Source organism: Poecilia reticulata, chromosome 18, assembly GCF_904066995.2.
Source record: "Poecilia reticulata chromosome 18, P_reticulata-male-v2, whole genome shotgun sequence".
Classification (NCBI taxonomy): Eukaryota; Metazoa; Chordata; class Actinopteri; order Cyprinodontiformes; family Poeciliidae; genus Poecilia; species Poecilia reticulata.
This window is the reverse complement of record NC_088847.1, coordinates 19,046,478-19,065,416: the sequence shown is the minus strand read 5'-3', so window position 1 is coordinate 19,065,416 and position 18,939 is coordinate 19,046,478. Positions and strand designations below refer to the sequence as shown.

Genomic DNA, 18,939 nt, shown 5'->3' with positions numbered 1-18,939 from the left:
CTATTAAAGCAATGTGGCAGTTTAGCTAGTTTTGATTTCCAAGGCATAAGGTATCAGTTTATGATGATTCAGCCAAAGTAATGAAATAACAAACAGTTTATTGTCAATGTGTTTCTAAAACGTGTTGCATATCTTTTGTTTTAAGTATTTACTTACTGGAGGGTTTTTTTTGTTGGTGCTGCAGAGCCACAGCAACAGCCAACTCATGCGTGCGTGCGTATGAATGTATGGAAATGGCAATGGTACGTACGTACATACTTTCCCGAGCTTCTGCCTCCCTGTGCTCCGTCCCTTCCACGACTCCGCTTCCCGCCGGACCTCCCTTGAGGGATTCGCCTTCTGCGATGGCCTCCGGACCACCTTCGAGGGGGTCCGCCTCCTGGTACTCTGCCCACTCTGTTGGGTTCTTTTTTTGTTTAAGGACCAAGTTATTCAGTAGTTTTGTTTTTCTCTGTACTCTGGCCCTCCTTCCTTCACCCCTCCACCCACCCTGATAGGTTGTTTTTTGTTGGACTTTTTTGGGCGTTTGGTAGCCGCCCTTGAGGGGGTGGTATTGTTGTGATCCGTGTTTTTCTGTGTAGTTATTTTGAGGTTTTGCATTTAGTCCTGTTCCTGCCTTGTCTTCCCTGTTGATTGCTTCCCAGGTGTGTCTAGTTTCCCGATTACCTTCCCTGTGTTTTTAAGTCCACCTGTTGTCTTTGTTCCTTGTCGAGTCGTCTATGGTACGTCTGTTCGGTCGCTGCACGTCTTGTTCCTCGGTGTTCCATGTGTTACCTGTGTTGCTGGATTCTTGTTACTTGGATTTATCATTAAACACCTGCCTGGGAATGTCTGCCTGGGAATACGAGCATATTCCTCACCACAAACAAGACCACATCATGACAGACTCAGAGGACGGACATGACTCGGACGCAGGTCCAGACTCGGAAGACGATTCTGACTCAGAGGTCAGTCCCGAATCTGAGGTTGGTCCAGGTCGGTTCCGACTCTGAGGTTGGTCCAGGTCGGTTCCGACTCTGAGGTTGGTCCAGACTATGAGGCAGGTCCCGACTCAGAGTCCGGTTCTGAGTCAGGGTCCAGTCCTGAGTCATAGTCTGGTTCCGAGTCAGAGGCCGGTCCAAACTCGGAGTCTGGTCCTGACACAGAGTCCGTTTCCAAGTCAGGGTCCAGTCCTGAGTCGTAGTCCAGTTCCGAGTCAGCGTCCAGTCCTGAGTCGTAGTCCGGTTCCGAGTCAGCGTCCAGTCCTGAGTCGTAGTCCAGTTCCGAGTCAGCGTCCAGTCCTGAGTCGTAGTCCGGTTCCGAGTCAGCGTCCAGTCCTGAGTCGTAGTCCGGTTCCGAGTCAGCGTCCAGTCCTGAGTCATAGTCTGGTTCCGAGTCAGAGGCCTATCCAGACTAAGAGGTTCTACGAAACCCAACCTCTGGTCTTCTCTTGAGGGTCCTTTAGTCTGAGCATCGCCTGAATCGTCTCCACAGCAGACAGCTTGCTGAATCCACTTCAACGCCGTTTTTAGATAATTTATTTTTTTTAGGTCGTGCAAGGGTTCTTCTGAAACATCCTATGACCTTGTGAATAACTATCAGGTTGTCACTTTTAATCATTTAAAGAGCAATTCTTTGACTGCATTGCCATTTCCAGACAGAAGTTGAAAGATGTCTGCAGTTTTTTTTCCATCTCGTCAAAAAAGGGTAGCTGTATTTTAAAGTTTTCTTATTGAACGATGGACACGGAAGCGTGTTTTTAGCCCCGTGATGCTCATGCGTCGCCGCGTCTTAATCCAATAAACATGTTGTTCCAGAATTCCGCTTTATAAAACCAGAAGTCTCCACCGCCTCATGAGTGACAATGGGAGGACTGTGGAGGAACTTCGGGCTGTGGCCAAGTGTGTCGGATCTCCGGACAGCTCTCCATCCCCCAAGCTGCCTGTGGAGAGGCTCGGTTCAGATTTAAATGGTGGCCAAGTTAAACATCATGCTTCATCACATTTTTTAGGCACAACAGCGCTAATATTGACTCAATATATAATTTGGTTACTGTTGTACACAGTGGTGGAGAAAGTACTCAAAACATACACTTAAGGAAAAGTACAAATACACAGACAAAAATGTACTCTAGTAAAAGTATCACATTAACATTTTACTTGAGTAAATGTAAAAAAAAAAGTACTGGCTTTTAAAAATACTTAAGTATTAAAAGTAAAAGTATTTGCTGAACCTAATCGCTAATACAATATCATTAAGTGTACCTGTATCTCCAAAGTGACACACTGGTACGGCTTCCTTTAGATGGACTCTTCTTATTAAATGCCGTGAAAACTATAGAAATAAAACACAAAGCTTCAGACATAGATACATTTACAGACAGACAGGTGACACGTGCTTTAACAAAGTTACCTCATGGCCGCCTGCAACTTCGGAGGTATTTAGCAGATTAATACTTCGTCGTCCACTCTAAAATAAAATATTAAGTAATTAAAACATCATAACCAATAAATTTACAAAATATTTCAAACATAACTACAAAATACCTTAACAGCTACACGAGACACAAGGCCTCTGTTCCTTCTGTTTATTCAAGTCTCGCAGCACAAAAACACAAATCACATATACACATATCTCGCGATAGCTTCCAACAAACAATAGTTCGACACGAAATATAAACATTTTACAAAAATCTCAAAAGGTGAGTGAACCAAACAACTTAAAATACATAATCCTAACTGTTAGAAATAAACAATTTTTTTTCATAACATAAATCACTTTAGTGACACAGTACCGATCGAGGGCTAAACCCTCCCTGATATTTACAATAAAGTAAAGAAAGAAAAAATAATAAAATAACTACCTAAAATAAATACATTTTAGAAATAATGTATCCCATTTTGCTGAATTTTCAACAAACCTGGTGTCAAACCGCCTGTAAAAATCCCTGGATCTTTCCGAAGGGCTGACTTCTGATAGCCCCGTTCAGCTAACTGTCGGTACCAGCCGCCACTGCTTATAATTGTCCCTCTTATAAGGTAAGAAATTAGATTAATCTTTCAGGAGGATGATATGGATGAATGCTAGTCCTGTATGTGCGAGTTTGTATGTATTTAGTTTGTTTTCATTAGTCACCTTGGTTTAATGTGATGTGTGAAGAGTGTTTGGCTAGCTACGTAGCTCTGTTCCTAACCGCAGTAAGGCGACAGGAACATGTTCCGTTCGGCGTCCGGTAGTTTGATTTGTTTAAACCGGAATAATTGTGATTTTTATGGTGTAGTAGAAGTAATGTACTGTTCTTCATCATTTTGATAGGAAATATTTCTTTTTTTTAATTAATGTACTTCTGACAGTACCATAACAACATTAATTCAGAGTGAAATGTTTAAGTAACCCAGCCTCTCGCCCGGAACGTTAGCTGGAGATGGGCACCAGCAACCCTCCCGACCCCACTGAGGGACAAGGGTGCAAGAAAATGGATGGATGGATGGATGGATGTTTAAGTATTAAGTAACTGATTTTCTCTGAAAAAAATGTAGTGTCGACTTGTACTTAGGTTAAGAATTGTATAAAAAGAGATTTCTGTGTTCTGCTCTTTACATTTAATACAAAAGTAAGTGAAGGCACACTGGTTTCATCTGTGGTCAATTCTCTTATAATTGTCCCTCTTATAAGGGCTAACATAATCATATATACATTGTTATAAAGGCTGAGAAAAGAAAATTTGTCCTTAACAAGTAGCCCTTCATGTTACTCTGTACCCGTGAAGCAGCTCCCAGTCTCAAAAAGGTTGGTGACCCCTGATCTAGAGTTAGTTATCACTTAGGCTGGTTTTGCTAACCCAGGATTAAAATGTGTGAACCTTTATACTAAGGTTGCTGTTGCTTCCAAATTTCCCCTTTGTGGGACAATAAAAGCTATTTCAATTTTTTTCCATTTTAAATCAGAATGAACAACTAATTGAATTGTATTAATGCATAAACTTATAACTTTACTTGCACACATGCTGCATTACTTAGATTAATCTTACAGTAAAAGCACCAAGAATTTCTAATCCTGTATATCTCAACCACCGCAGTTCTGCTCCATCACCACTGAGCCACTGATCATCAAGCCACCGCCCTTCTACACCATCTCCAGGAAGCCACCACCATTTATTACACTCTTCATCTTTGTAAGTGTTCTACTGTGATCATGTTTTAGAATCATAATGTTGTGGTTAAAGTACTCATGGATAGTACCGTTTTATTTTACAGCACTCCTCGAAAATATTTTAATAAACCAGGAAGTTATGATGGATCAGATTAAAATAATTTACAAAGCAATGCAAAGATTACAGACTCCATCTGGAGATGAGTTATTACTTTCCTCTTTCCCACTGAACAATCGACAGTCTGTTGAAGACATGGAAGCTGAACTTGGTGACAACCCCGAACTTCACAAGCAACTGGTAAGCATGTGAATAACACTTGAGGAAAATGCATTCCAGTGAGCCTGTTGACCTGCATGTAACGGATAAAAAAACTTTGTCATGATGGTCTGTGTTCATGTTTTAATCCAGGCTGGATGGTTTCTTAAAGCATCACAACATAACCTCTCAGATTTATCACCTGAAGGAACCACAGGCACCGCTGCACTGTAACAGGAACTACACAATATGTGGAGAATACTAAATAATATTAGAATAAGCAGCAATTTACATCCTCCACTTATTAGGAAAAGTTTTCAGTTTTTATCCTCACTTGCATTCATCATCTTATTTGAAGTACAGAATATTCAGTATAAATATTTAATTTAAGGGCTAAAATGCTCATTCCATTGCAGGAATGAGTTTAGCCTTGAACACGGATCTAAAGAACAGCTACAGTAACTCACATTCAACATTTAGTCTGAGCCATAGCACAGTTCTAAGATTTCTGTTTCTTTACATATCACAATCCAAGACTGTTAGACTAATAAATTGTTCCCTGATACATTAGCACACGACTGAATAGGTAGATTATTGAAGAACTGTTCTTCTACTTACACAGTAGGCTCTAGCTTTAAAGGGTGGAGGATCACTGAATGAGTGTGTTGGAAGGATTTTGCAGCGCTCCTCACACACTCCCTCAGCAAGCAGATTAACTGGCGCGGTGTGAACAGAAAGATTGGATTCCAGCATCTTCAAATTAAAAAACTTGTGACTGGTATCTCTAGAGCTTTAAGGACTTCATCTCTTCTGTTCATCTTACTTTACACACTGCAGTTTTTGTGCAACTGGCCTCAGAAAGTGCACCACGTGTTGATTCTCACTCCATCCATGTCTGCAGCATTTCTGATGTTTCTGGAGTCTCAGCTCCTGTTTCTTCTGCCCTCAGATCTGCAGCCGAACTGCGGGAGGAGAATCCAACCCCAGCGGGGTTTAAAGCCGCTGCAGCCCAAGGAGAGGTGACCTGCTGTGGCCACCAGCCTCTGTTCACGCCAGTTTAACGCTGTGACTCACCAGACTCTCGGTCCCTCCTTCCCCCTGGCCCGCATCCGGTCTGGCAATGATGGCGCGGTTCACATGAGGCATGCCGTACCTGGACCAGTGATGGCTTAGCTTCCTGTCAGCCACTCATACCAAATACGGGCCAGTTATGGAAGTAGCGATGTCAACCATGTGGCATGTGATAATCATTTCTCATAAGTGTAAAAATTTATATTTACCATTTGAAAGGACAGGAAAAAAACACTAAAAGAAAATCAAAAGAATAACATGGCCAGTTTATGGACAATAACTATCAACTTAAGAATTGTATTTTTTTATTTCCCAAGATTGTACAAATTCAACATTCAAAATTGATCCCAAGGGTAGGATAAATGGCTCCCAGTCTGTAAGTTTTTCATATCTATCTTCTTTGTTGTTTTTTTTGCCCAAATAAATTATTAATTTTAATCTACTCATAGCTGCTTTGACCACAACCTGTGTTATTTATTCAACAACAGTTGGAAATATTTTATTTCCAACTGTTGTTCTGCTGTTCTGTCTAGCTTATAAAATGTCATTTTTAACTTAGTATGAATATTATTTAGAATTAAAGGTAACTTAGCCGTTAGCATTGAGCCCTTAGCCTCGAGCCGTTAGCCTTTAACTGTTGGCCAGATTGATTCCAGATGTTCTGCATTGTTCATGTTGAAATAACATTTTTGACAAAGGGGATTGAGATTGATAAATAGGTTTATTTATTCTCCTGTTTATTTTCTTTATTTAACGAGCCGCACCGCGCGGTCAACTAAGAGCGGGCGAGACGAGAGCCAGCAGTTGCTGGGGAGCGGATGAGTCCGAACACGTCCGAGCATGTTTGTAATTAAGCCATATGTTAATAAACCGAACGCATAATTCAGGTTTACACACCTAATTTATCGCCTAATAACTTTGTAAAAGTTATTTTATTTTCAAAAAGCATTATATACCCATTTTATTAATAGCTCTGCTCGCTCTCCTCCGCCATTACTGGTGGTGTTCGAAAACGTCGCCTCAGCCCTCTAAGGATGCGCGCGCATATTACACCCTGCTAGTGAACTAAGCCCGCGAAAATCGGGACAAACCGTCAACTATCTTATCTCTTAAAACTAAATCGATTTTTAAAAATTTGACTATGTTAAGTTACGAACAAATATGTTTGAGGTTATATTAAACAACTGATTTTAATTTACTTGACAAATTGTGCCCTTCCCCTTCATCTTTTTTTAAACAGCCATGTTTGTAGCAACACTGAAGCTCTTTGTCAGAGCAACCTACTGTAATAAACATTTTATATAACCTTAAAAATAAATGTCAAACATGTTCTAGATAAATTCTATTTATTTATAAAATCCTATTCACGTTGAAACTTTGTCTTCATTTTACTTACCATGTCTTATTTCAAAGTAGAGGAGAAGTCCGATAAGGAACGTTCAGTCTTGTTGAAAATGGAGGCTTGTGAAGAGCGGTGGGGCTTCTTCCAAGTTTCGTCTTTAACCCAACCGATTGGGTAAATCTACCCAACACCTGACCCAACAGAAGTGTTCAAGCTGTAGTTCTGGTAAATTTCTGACCCAACTCTTGAGTTATGAATTTTGACCCAATATTTGGTCATACTAACCCAACCTATAACCCAACAGCTTCTACCCAGAAATTGGGCTATGAAAATAACCCAGCATTTTTTACTGTGTATCAATATGAAAAAAGGCAATAGAAACAAAGAACGAAGTAAATCCACCATACATCTAAGAAAAAAAATAAGAATTAATCTTTAGCTCCCCCCCACCTCCACACACTATTGTTAGAACAACATTAAACATTGACAACTATTGTCAGTCCAAAGTGTAGGAGGAGCAACAGCAGCGCTGAACGACATGGGCTCCATTAGAGCCACTGAAGTGAGGAGCTATCTATTGCTGTGGCTGTGCAGCACTATCAAAAACCCTCCACTAAGTAAATACTTAGATCAAAAGACATGTACCATGTTTTTATTTACTTTCACTGCTCAACAGGAAGAAACACATTTCATTACTTTGGCTGAATCATGATAAACTGCCTTGGAATTCAAAACTAGCTAAACTGCTACATTGCTTTCATAGACTTGGCTCCGTTTTCTGTCGAAGGTAGCCAATATTTTAATTACATTTGCCTCTCTAACTCTTACTCAAATAAGAAGAGTTTGAAACTGGACCGGCTAAGCATTAACACTAGCAGACAGCTCAATATGGGAGCCCAGAGCAGATGAACTACTGCAGCTGGCAGTAAAACAAAATAAAGTATGCCTTTATTTCTTATCATCTTCAATGTAGAGCCTATAAAACCAAAAAATAAAATCTGAATATTTTTCTAGAAAACTCTGGTGCTGACATTTAAGTTTAAGTACTTCCCAAATATTAAATTCCTACATATTTATAGGTTTTAACATGACCCCCCCGCCCCCTCCCCCAAAAAAAGTTTAAAGCAACTTATTTTGTCCCTTATTTTTATTTCTGAAAGGTGGCAACCCTACACTTCATACTAGCACCATTGTTTATATTAAGTGATTTAAAAAAAAAATTTTTTTTTGTAATTCCAATTTGCTCATGGTCATTGGAAACAGCTAATGTTAGATCAATATTTGTTCACTTCCTCCATTGCCATTGACTACAACCTGTGCTAAGAATCTTTTCAAGCCTGATAGTCAAGTAAACTTGGTTCCAATGGGGACAAAAACCGAGCGTTTTTCTGAAATTGGTGTTTCCATTAAGTGAATTTATCTTCAAATGTGAAGTTGCACAATGGAAGTCAATGGAAATGCAGTCTGTGATTGTTGAAAATGACTCCACCCTTATAAAGGATCATTAAACTATCTGACATCATCCAAACATCAGCTCTCTGTCCTCTGGTCTCTTCACAGCTGCTTGCTGAGTTTACGGGCCTGCCGCTCCCTGGCCTCAAAGGCCGCTTTGGTGTCCAGTAGCTCATCCAGCTGCCGGCGGATCCGGGCCATGTCGAGCTGGGTGGCCTCGCACTGCTCCCTGAGGGCGGCCGACTCCACCCGCAGCTGCGTGGCGGCCATTGACAGCTGCTCGCTGCGCTCCCTGCACTGCTGCTGCATCCGCTTGGCGTCGCCCAAGAGCGACTCCACGCTCACCACCACCGAGTCGCACTGGCTGCTGGACATCTCCTGCAGAGATGACGAGACACAAATGGATGAAGAGCATCTGGGCAGATGGAAGCTGTGAACTGCAGGTCACTTACAGATGGGCAGGTTTTAAGGGTGAATTCACACCAGCCTTGTTTAGTTTGCCTTAATCAAACTCTAGTTTGTTTGTCAAGAAAGTTTGGTTTGTTTGGGGAGGTGTGACTGCGCCCTTGAACTCCAGTAGACTTGGTTTGATTGGGAACAAAGTTGCAACATTTGTTGCATTTTCAGCTGCTGTGGTTCAGTTTCACACTGTACTGTGTCAAATGAACCAAACCCTGTGAGCAATCTGTGCCCCGCCTCGCCTGTGGTGGCGCTGCACCAAAAACAACTGAGGGAAATGACACGGAATATGAAGGAGACACTGAGCGCAGCTTCCTTCTTCACCAAATGTAAACACAATGTGTAGAGTGGTGTCAAATTTTGGCAGTTGTAAGAGTTTTCAGTTGTCTCTGGCAAAAGACAATGAGATATTTCTCCCAATAGTTCTAGAATCAAGCATTTGTTTTGGTTATATTTACCCAGAATCCCCTGTGCTGCAGTCCTGTTCCTGCTTTTGAAGCGGTTTCAGTCCGCTTGGTGTTCACATATGCTCTGTAACCTCTCTGGAGTTCACTTCAACCAAGCCAAGACCTGGGTTTTTAGGCAGACCAGAGCTCATTTTTTAGACAGTTTGATTGAAAGCTCCCAAAATAAACTGGACAAACAAACTAGAGTTTAATTAAAATGGACTAAAAAGGACTGATGTGAATGCAGCTTCTGATACAGACCAGAAAAGTGAACTGTGGTCCACCTAAAAACCTAGGTCTTGGTTTGGTTAAAGTGAACTCTGGTGCGGTTCGAATGCATATGTGAATGCCAGGGGGATGAGAGACTGCTTCCAAAGCCGGAAGTGAGCTACAGTGCAGGGCATTCTGGGTAATATAACCAAAACAAATGCACTACTCTATTGCTAGCTAAAGAAATGGCTTTTCTTTTGCCAAAGGCAAAAGAAAAACATACAACCACTAAAATCTGGCGCTGCTCCATTATTGTTTGCAGTTAAGTTTCACTCATGTCTTCTTCAGAGCTTTTTTTGTGTCGTTTCCTTCAATGGTTCTTGGTACAGCGCCACCACAGGTGAGGAGGATACACAGGTTTCTCAAAGAGTTTCGTTCGTTTGACACAGTGCAGTATGAAAGCGAACCACACCAGCTGAAAATGTAACAAATGTTGCAACTTTTGTTCCCAATTAAACAGGGACTAATTGACTATCAGTTGTGACAACACTAAAACTCAACATTTGATCTGGGTGTGTGAAGTGGATTACAAAGGTTTATCTTGGCTTATCTCACTGCTTTGTTTGCCTTCTCCTCATCATCTCTTTATATAATTTTGCTTTTTTTTCTAACCGTCACTTTAAACAACATCTCACCATTGATTCCATGGTCAGATTGATCTCCAGTCTTCTGAGATTCGGCTTCCTGGTCCGTATCACTGTTCTCCAGTGTCTGATAGTCCCTTGCTTTTCTCACTTCACAGATTTACTTCCTGCTCATTAAAAAAAAAAGCATATAACTCCAGAAATCCTTTTTTAAGGCGAGTTTTGCTGCAGATATTTCAGTATCCGTCTTTGAAGTCCAAGCTGTCACTGGTGGCTTTTCTGAGTGAGCGTCACCGTCTTACCTCAGGCTCAAAGTGAGGTCAGGTAATCCTCAGATAAAACCATTAGGGAAAGGAGAGGACTGTGTAAGCTCTCCTCCTGCTCTATTTTCATCTGCCTGGTTTATATTCAGGAGCTTACTAATCAATATATGCTGTAAAAAGATACATCCCAACAGCTGCCTCAATAAAAACTTAACTGCAGGCAAAAAGGAAGAGGATAATCTAAATAAGAATGTTCAAACGGAGAAAATCTACATAAACCCTATAAAACTGTATTTTAATGACTGCTGGACACAGAGCCAGATTTACAAGGATGAGGAGCCAATTTTGGTCCCCACTCAACATAGAAAAGTACTTTTACAGCAAATTAGTTTAATACATCTGTGGGTATGAACTGATACATGGTTGGTTTAATATATCCAACCATGTAAGCTTCATGTAGTTAGCAAAAAATTTACTATAACTTCATAATTTTTAAATACTTGAGTGTTGATTTATGTTTATGAAAAAAAACAACTAAAATATCAATACAGTTTACCTGATTTAGGCCTATTAGTTTATTTAAAGTACAATGTTTTCAGAATACACATTTGTTTGAAAACATTATTTGAAAATTGGGGCTACTGCCCCTTTAAGCCTTTTCTATAGTCTATCCCAGGTCAGACATGAAGCAGACTTAACATTCCTGTTTGAGGTCAGTGAGGATTACCCAAATTATTTTCTAAATGCCAGAAAACTGAAAGAATCTTTATCACTTTCTCCTAATTTAGAAGTTTACATATAGTTCCTTAGTTTGCCTTTTAGACTGCTGCATACATCAATCACTTAAAAGAAACGTGACTTCACAATTCAACGCCTTGAAATTGGGCCCGTCTCTTTAAGAAGTGCTTACTCTTTCTGACACTCCACCTTCAGGAGATCATCACAACAATATTCCTCCATTGTGCTGTTAATCGTTCTTTGGAAACCGATGGAAACAGCTACTGCCTGTTTCGTAAACTCATTAGTGCAAGCTTTGACTTCCTGCCTGATGTCTTGAGATGCAGTTTCAATATTTCACCCCAATTGTTCTTTAATCGTGATGTCCTCTGTTTTGTCAAGTGCACCAGTCCCTCCTACTGCTAAGCAGCCATACATGATGCTGACACTTTCTTACTAGCTAAAGCTAGCATCTTCACAAGGTTGCTTGCTTTTGTTATGGGGTTGGTACGTACATTTTGTACAACCACCACCACAGGGAGGAAAACAAGAAGTAAAAACTGAGATGGTCACAAAGATAAATGTCTGTCTAAAGTAAAACATGAAGTTATACTGCGCGTGCGTGGAACATTTAAAATATACTTTGCAAAAACCAAAAGATTCATCTTAAAAGAAACAAGAAGCTGCATTCCAGTACAAATGAATTTAGTATTGGCCAGCAGGGGGAGACATTTAGCAACATTTCTTCTCAAATAAGGGCTTCTTTTACAGACTGAACACAAAAACATCAAGTAGTATTGATGCAAACATTCACATTTGAAGCTACAGAGGTTATATTGATATTTAATACTTGATTTAGGTAAATAAAGACCACTTCTGACTCACAAGGACACAAGGTCTGTATCAGATAAATGTCTTAAGTTATCTCAGTGTTACTGAAACAGAACTTGGTTGAAAGTTGTTTTTTTTTGGTAAAGATTATGAAAAATAAGTTGCAGCAATAAAGGTCTCACAATTTTTGGCTGAAACACAAAGTTTTTGATTCAACAACTTAAAAAATACAAACAATTAAAAAAACTAAATTGGCTTTAGTTACATTCTTAAATCTTTGGATTACGATGCCAAAAGCACAAACTGTGATTACTTTCACTAAGGTACGCTGCTGATTGCAGAAAAAAAACCTGAAATGAATGTGGTATAAAATAAGAAACATCTCCAGTTTTCCCAGCGGTCACCGGGCACTACTGCGGCCGCGGGGGCCGGTTGAAGAACGGCTCCGTCTCTGTGGCGCTCGCCCCCGGCTCGCCGAAGAGGGATCCGGCCGGCGTGGGGACGAGCTTTGCCCCCGAACTCTGGCGCTTCTGGACAATCACCAGCACCCCGATGATGAGCCAGAAGAAGAAGTTGACCCAGACCGCTGTCTGAGGAGCAACGTGACACAAAAACAGGAAAACAAACAATCAATGCACCTCAAGCATTTTGAATAAACATGAACGTCAGATTGTGGTGAGATCGGTACCTCTGATTTGTGAAGGTTGGTGTAGATCTTCGTTCCTTGAATTGGACTGACCCAAGTTTTGCTCTGAACTTCGTCACAACTTGAAGACAAAGAAGAAAAAAAAACCTCAGATACAAAGCAAAAGGGAATTTGTACCTCGTCTTTTGTAGAATAGTATGTAGTTTTATCCTAATCCACAAATGATAAACAACTTCATTGTTTTTGTTGTAACACCATTTGATTATGTTTTGTGTTTATTTTGAATGTATCCGTTGTTTAGGTTTTTTTTTTGTTTGTTTGGTTGGTTATTTTATTTTTGTGCCCGTTACTCATTCTCCATTTTGGTTATTTATTGTGTAGATCAATACCTCTTCTTGCTTTTTGTTAGTCTGTAATGTTTGTCCTATATGCACTAATTGGTGATAAATATATATATATATATATATATATATATATATAAACCTCGTCTTTTATGCTCAACTAAATTCTAAATATTACATTTGTAATAGGGTTTTACTTTGACAATATCACAGATGTGAAGTTTGTCAAACATTTGTTTGTATTTGTTCTTCAAATTCATTTTGTTTAGTCAAAAAAATTACATTCACCTGTTAAATTCTGTTATGCTGCGCTTGGCAGTTGGCGGTTACCGTAGCAACCAGTAACTGACAGCTCCTCCCCCCTTTTTTTCTGTTGCCCTTAGTAACTGTGGGGCAGAAGCTTCTGGACTAAAGTTAGCCACCATCTTGATTTATATGAACTAAATTGATTATACAATAATATCCCACAAATATAAATTTCATTCTGCTTGTAATAGTTTTCCCAAAGTAGATATTTATCAGAAATTTACTTTTTTTTTTTAACTTCATAGAACATTTGTGATAAGTAAGTTTTATTAACCCAACTGAGTAAAAAAAAAATCTGTATTAAACCTATATAAAAGCTATATGAATAAAATCCTCATTTATCAGACAAAGATATGTCTTTTTGCGACAAAAGAAAAGCAAAGTTTGGCTTTTTTGACAGCACCAGTTCAATTTTAAAAAAAAAAAGATATATCTATGATATTTAGAGAGAAAATCTGAAAAATAAAGGTCCAGCTTCCTGTGAAACCTCAGAAATAAAAAGCTGAAACGAGCTTTGCTTAGTCTGTTTTTTCGTGTCTGAGCCTGTCTGGTTTCTGACCAGAGGAGGAAAAGGCGAGCGAGCGAGTGCCTGCAGCACCTTTTGACCCCGGTAACGGTTTGGAGGATGGAGTCGCAGAGCGAGTCGCGGCCGATCTTCAGCATGCAGCCGGTGATGAGCAGGAAGAACAGAAAGATGCCGCTCACAAACACCATCACGTTCAGCCACACGCGCTCCCTGGAGGACGACAGGAAGCAGGAAGAGAAACAGAAAGGAGGATTCAGCTGAGCCTTTAACCACAGTGGAAACAAGATATTTACTCAAGCCAGACAGTAAACCTGCCACAATAATAACAAATTTCCCAGAAGTTACTGCAATAAATGTTAATGTTGTTTTGAGACCATTTTCAAGTAATGTAATATTAATGGCATAATAATGCAAGTACACATTCTCAAAAGATTAATAAACTTTAAATTCTAATGAACATTTAACACGGAACTGGAAGATGTTTTAAATATCCAAAATAAAAATAAAAAAACAGAAAACAAGTAATATGAATTATGAAGTCTCTTCAAATAAAGGGCCGGTTGAGAGTAGGAATGCATCGATTGCAGTTTTCTGGCCAATCTTTAAAAACCTGATCTGCCTATTCTGATTTTGGCCAATACCAATTTATTATTGTCTTAAATGTTGCTAAATATAGAAAGAAAGACGCCGCCATCTTTGATTCTGTACTTTTAAGTCATTTAAGGAATTACTGACTTAAAACAAGCTCCCATATCTGGCTGAAAAGTGACTTGTAAATTAGTTTTGTCTTATTTCACGTGTGCTAAGATATTTGCACTAGAAGCAAGACAAAAAAATTTAATTGGCAGGATTTAGTCTATGTAAACGCATTTCAAATATTAGATATTTATTAGAGTTCTGCAGCCTGCATTCCTGAAACAGCCTTTTCTTGTTATGTCTGTTTGGTTTTGTTCTACTTTTTACGATAATAAACACACAATATTGCAAAAAGTTCAGCATTTTCTAGCTTTGTATATTGTTTGTCCCTGTAGCAATAAGCAGTAAATCAATTAATTATAAAATAATAAATGAAAACGAGCTCAATAATTTCCATTTGCATGCTTGGAAAGTCTTCAGTCTTTGAGCTCTGGTCTCAATTAACTCTGTAAGAACAATTTTGTTTACAGAGACGTCATAAGTCATTGATTTGTTGTTTATTTAAAATGTCTCTCAGATTCAGTGTTAAATGTTTTTTAGAAACTAAAGTTTATTGCTCCGTGACAATGATTTCTTGTATATTACTTGAAATGTTTCTCAAAACAATATTATTGTTTATCGCAATAACTTCTGGGACAATTTATTTATTTGTTATTGTAAAAGGTTTGTTGTTTCTTTAGCGGCTGAAAGTTCCAGAAATGTTACAATCCAAGGAAGAAAAGTTGAGCCTGGAGTTGCCCAAGACACATTTCTTCCATATTTATCTAGATGCAGCATATCGATCTGTTCCATTTGGAATAAATCATAAAGAAATGAACCTTTGAGACAGTTTTCATAAAAAACGTGTAAATAAATTAGATCAACAACTGCTTTCCAGTTCCTGAAGTTTAAAGGAATACCAACAGGTTAGCTTGTTTTGCTTCATGTGTCACTCCTCTGGTTTGGGCGGTGATTAAAACAATAAAACTGACAGGACAGGACATGTCCTGCCATGTCTCGTCATGAGGACGGACTCTCGTCACCTTCTCATTTCTCCCTCCATGCAGAAAGCGTACACCCAGTACACAGACAGGGAGAAACACACCACCGCCACCATGATGGAAATGGCCGACACAAAGTAGCACAGAGAGGCCGAGGTGGAAGCCTGGACTCCGATGACGTTTCCTGTGGCATTGTAGCTGACGCGTCCATACAGCATGCACAGACCACCGAAGTTACCCTGACACAGAGAGAAAGACAGGTTTGAGTTCACAGACTCAGAGCAAATCTAAAATGTTCACAAGAATATAAGTCTGCAAAGCAGCCAATCCAGGGTTTACTTTCCTTGGTGCTGATTGGCTGAGCCCCCAAGATCAGAAATAAGGAACAGGGTTATTATAAGCCTGGCGGGCCACCAGGCTTTACTTGCACCCCCACCAGGCTAAGCTTTGTTTGTTTTATTTATTTTAGGGTTTTTAAAACTTTTTAGTTGTTTAAGTATTGTCGATAATGTCTTCCAATAGCACATAGTTACCTAGTAATATTTTAAAATTTCCTCTCAACTTTAAACATTTTTTAACTCAAAAACACTAAAAGTTGCTGTATGATTGCCCTAGCTTCCCTACCACCAGGCTTAGCTAGTTTTATGTGGGATGTTAGCAGATGTTAGCTTCTGTGGTAGTGCTAAAATGGCTTCCAATCTGCGTATTAATGCATATTGAAGGTGCGGTATGTAATTATTATAAAAATATGTTTTTTATGTATTCGTTAAAACTGTTGCCATGTTGTAACTGTTTGTTATGAAACAGATCATCTGTGAAAAGGTCGACCACTGACCTCCTGAGCTACTAATGCTATCTGAAGAAATGCAGCGCTCCCGATGAAAAACAAGCAGTCAGAGCCAGGTTTTAGTGCTGTCAATCATCCTCATGTACTCGCTGCTACATGTGCTAATGGTGGAGAAAAAACTCCCCGCTACAGGAAAACTGTTTATCTATCTATTATTGGTGACCATGCTAACTAGCATTAGCATTCACAACAGGTTATGCTAGCTGCGGCAAGAAAGGGACTGCAGGGAGGATGAGCAGCACCACAAGGAGAGGTTATTGGTAGTACTAAGACCCGCCTCCTGGCTCTGATTGGTTGTTTCTAGTTAGCACTAATAGCTTTTTTAGTTCACACTAAAAAAACTAAAGAAGCTGGTTTTCTTTAGATAAACACAACAAAATACTTTTCACCAACAGCAAAAGTAATTTAAATTTAACTGCAGTGTTTTATAAAAAGGATCAAATTGGAAAGCAATTTATTTTTAATCTGTCTGTGTGACTGGATTAAATTAACTTTCTGAATATATACTTGTGGTGACATTTGTTGTGAATCCAAGTTATATAAACAAAAAAAAACTTAAATTCAATGCCAGCGAAAGTATCAGACTGAACATATATTATAAACTAATGCATTAATATCCCAAGTGCTTATTGTGACACTTGTCACAATAAGTATTTAATCGATTAATCACATAATAAATTAATAGAAGCGTGACAATTTTCATTGTTTGAAATGATGATTAATTTTTTAAAGGCAATTTTGTTTACAGACTTTATTAACCATTTTATTTATCATTTCAGATGTGTGTGGGGTTTTTTTAATTTCTGATTAATTCTATTGATTTCTATTGATTGTTTTTGATGTGTTTAAGATGTCTTCCAATTACAGTGCTGCATTCTTTACTAAATTAAAGCTTATAAAATCTCATATCACAGTTTCTCTGACAATTTTTATTTATTTATTTTGCATTTATCAGATGTCCAATGAATAATTTTTTCTGATTTCTACATTTGGCACCTCCAGAGCTCCATACAAGTGAAAGCGAATGGGCGCGACTAGCGACTCGATCACAAGACTCGCTTATTACTGGCGCACATGTTCACATTTCCTCCAACATTTCTAACGAAAACACACCAAGATAAAACCCGAACATTTAAAACACTTATCAACCGTGATGAACTTGTGTTTTCCTGATACCTACATTAAATTTTTTTTTATTCGCCTCACATTTAATATGAAATATTCCTTCATAATAGTTATAAATAAAACCGCAGTTACACTTTAAAAGCTGGGAAACAGGAGAAAATGAAAGTTTACTGATGTGACACCATGGATAAAGTACACGACACTGTCAGAGGGACGTAAGAACGTGTCAAAACTTTAACTAGTTGTGGATAAAAAAGTTGCTACAGTGGTAGATAGTTTAGTTTGAGCGAGGCTCTCTCTTTTGGTTCCGTGTTTTCTAAACTTTTTACACTCCCCGGAGCAGAGACGTGAGTTCTCCCGGAAGCGAGAGCGCGGCGCCCCGGTGGAAGCCCCGGTAGATGCGGGGTTTCTCCGTGAATCTCACCTGGACGATGGTGAGGGAGGCGGCGGCGACGATCCCACAGACGAAGCAGCAGGCGTACAGGCTCAGCTCCAGCACCAGCAGCACCGACACCGCCATCATCCACCCCGCGGGCCGCTTCTGGACAGGGACCAATCAAGGCAGCCGCGATGAGCAGGGACCGCTTCCGGGAAGGAGTTTCAAAATAAGAACCTGATTCCTACAGGTGACCGTTAGTGAAAATAAACACTTTCAGGAATATTTAGTAAGACGGTAAATTAATGTCGTTGCAAATGCATAGTAAGTTTCAGCCCCTCAAATTTCAGAAGTTTTTTTTTAAGCATATTTTTTTACTCAGGTATTCAGTTGAGCACAAAAATACAAATTATTGGTGTTTTGTGATACTTTGCTTTGTCCACATTTGATAAGGTCTACACTTCAAAAGCACACAGGACATTTCTGGTCTATTTTTTCTAGTGCAAATATCTTAGTACATTTGAAATAAGACAAAACTTACAAGTAACTTTCAAGCAAGAGATATAACCTTGTTTTCAGTAAATAATTTCTTATTACAGATTTTTTAAAATAGTTCTACTGGCAGATTATTATACTTATAACATGAGAAAAATGTCTTGCTTTAAGGAATTAAAATAAGCTGCTGAAAAGTTACTTTGAGGTTAGTTTACTTACATATCTGCATTAGGAACTAGACCAAAGATACGTGGTAATGTTTTGTATTTTTGGAAGATCTCACAAAACCCATACAAGCAAACACAGTATAGTTTCAATAAAGCCAAGTTTATCAACTCACCTGTTTGTCAGGGCGTGCCGAGCTTTTATTTTGAAGGTAAAAGTGGTAAATATCCGGTGTCGCTCGCTTGCTTTAACTGTCGAGCCTCCACCGCCACAGTCCTCCAGCCTTCAGGCTCCTTTCTTTCATATGATGTCAAGTTTCATCCTTTCAGTCTGCACAGCCCCGCATAAAGACATCAGAAATCATGTCTGTCACACTGCAGAGGTAATTCATTTAGACATTTCCTGACAAAAGCGAGCAAATCTATTTTCACCGCATAACCCACTGATTCCAGCTGGGAGGTATAACCTCTAAAAGCTGTGAGAGAGAGCAGGGTCACTGGGAACTACACTGGCTTTAAGGTTCGGTATAGCAAATGCAGAGTCAGGCGATCAGACTTTGTCATAAGTTTGACCGTTTGAGGTTTCACAGGCATGACATGGCAGTTAGACGTGAC

General features: G+C 39.3%; 1 protein-coding gene and 2 long non-coding RNA genes across 3 annotated transcripts; 1 reads left to right on the top strand and 2 right to left on the bottom strand.

Moving 5' to 3' along the window:
- Positions 1 to 1,906: 1,906 nt before the first annotated feature.
- Positions 1,907 to 5,906, top strand: LOC103480740 (uncharacterized). The gene is made up of 4 exons (XR_536163.3): positions 1,907 to 3,017; positions 4,058 to 4,153; positions 4,373 to 4,429; positions 5,337 to 5,906. It is a non-coding gene; the product is annotated as an uncharacterized LOC103480740 (long non-coding RNA).
- A 1,585-nt stretch (positions 5,907 to 7,491) lies between these two features.
- Positions 7,492 to 10,154, bottom strand: LOC145548613 (uncharacterized). Its single transcript, XR_014084629.1, has 2 exons — positions 10,063 to 10,154; positions 7,492 to 8,630 (listed from the first exon to the last, which is right to left on the bottom strand). It is a non-coding gene; the product is annotated as an uncharacterized LOC145548613 (long non-coding RNA).
- Positions 10,155 to 11,679: 1,525 nt separating this feature from the next.
- Positions 11,680 to 18,816, bottom strand: tmem179ba (transmembrane protein 179Ba). Its single transcript, XM_008435902.3, has 6 exons — positions 18,501 to 18,816; positions 17,714 to 17,909; positions 15,360 to 15,556; positions 13,714 to 13,851; positions 12,511 to 12,589; positions 11,680 to 12,412 (listed from the first exon to the last, which is right to left on the bottom strand). Exons 2-6 carry the CDS (start codon positions 17,810 to 17,812, stop codon positions 12,233 to 12,235), a joined length of 693 nt encoding a protein of 230 aa, XP_008434124.1. The 5' UTR covers positions 17,813 to 17,909; positions 18,501 to 18,816; the 3' UTR covers positions 11,680 to 12,232.
- Between the last annotated feature and the right edge of the window lie 123 nt (positions 18,817 to 18,939).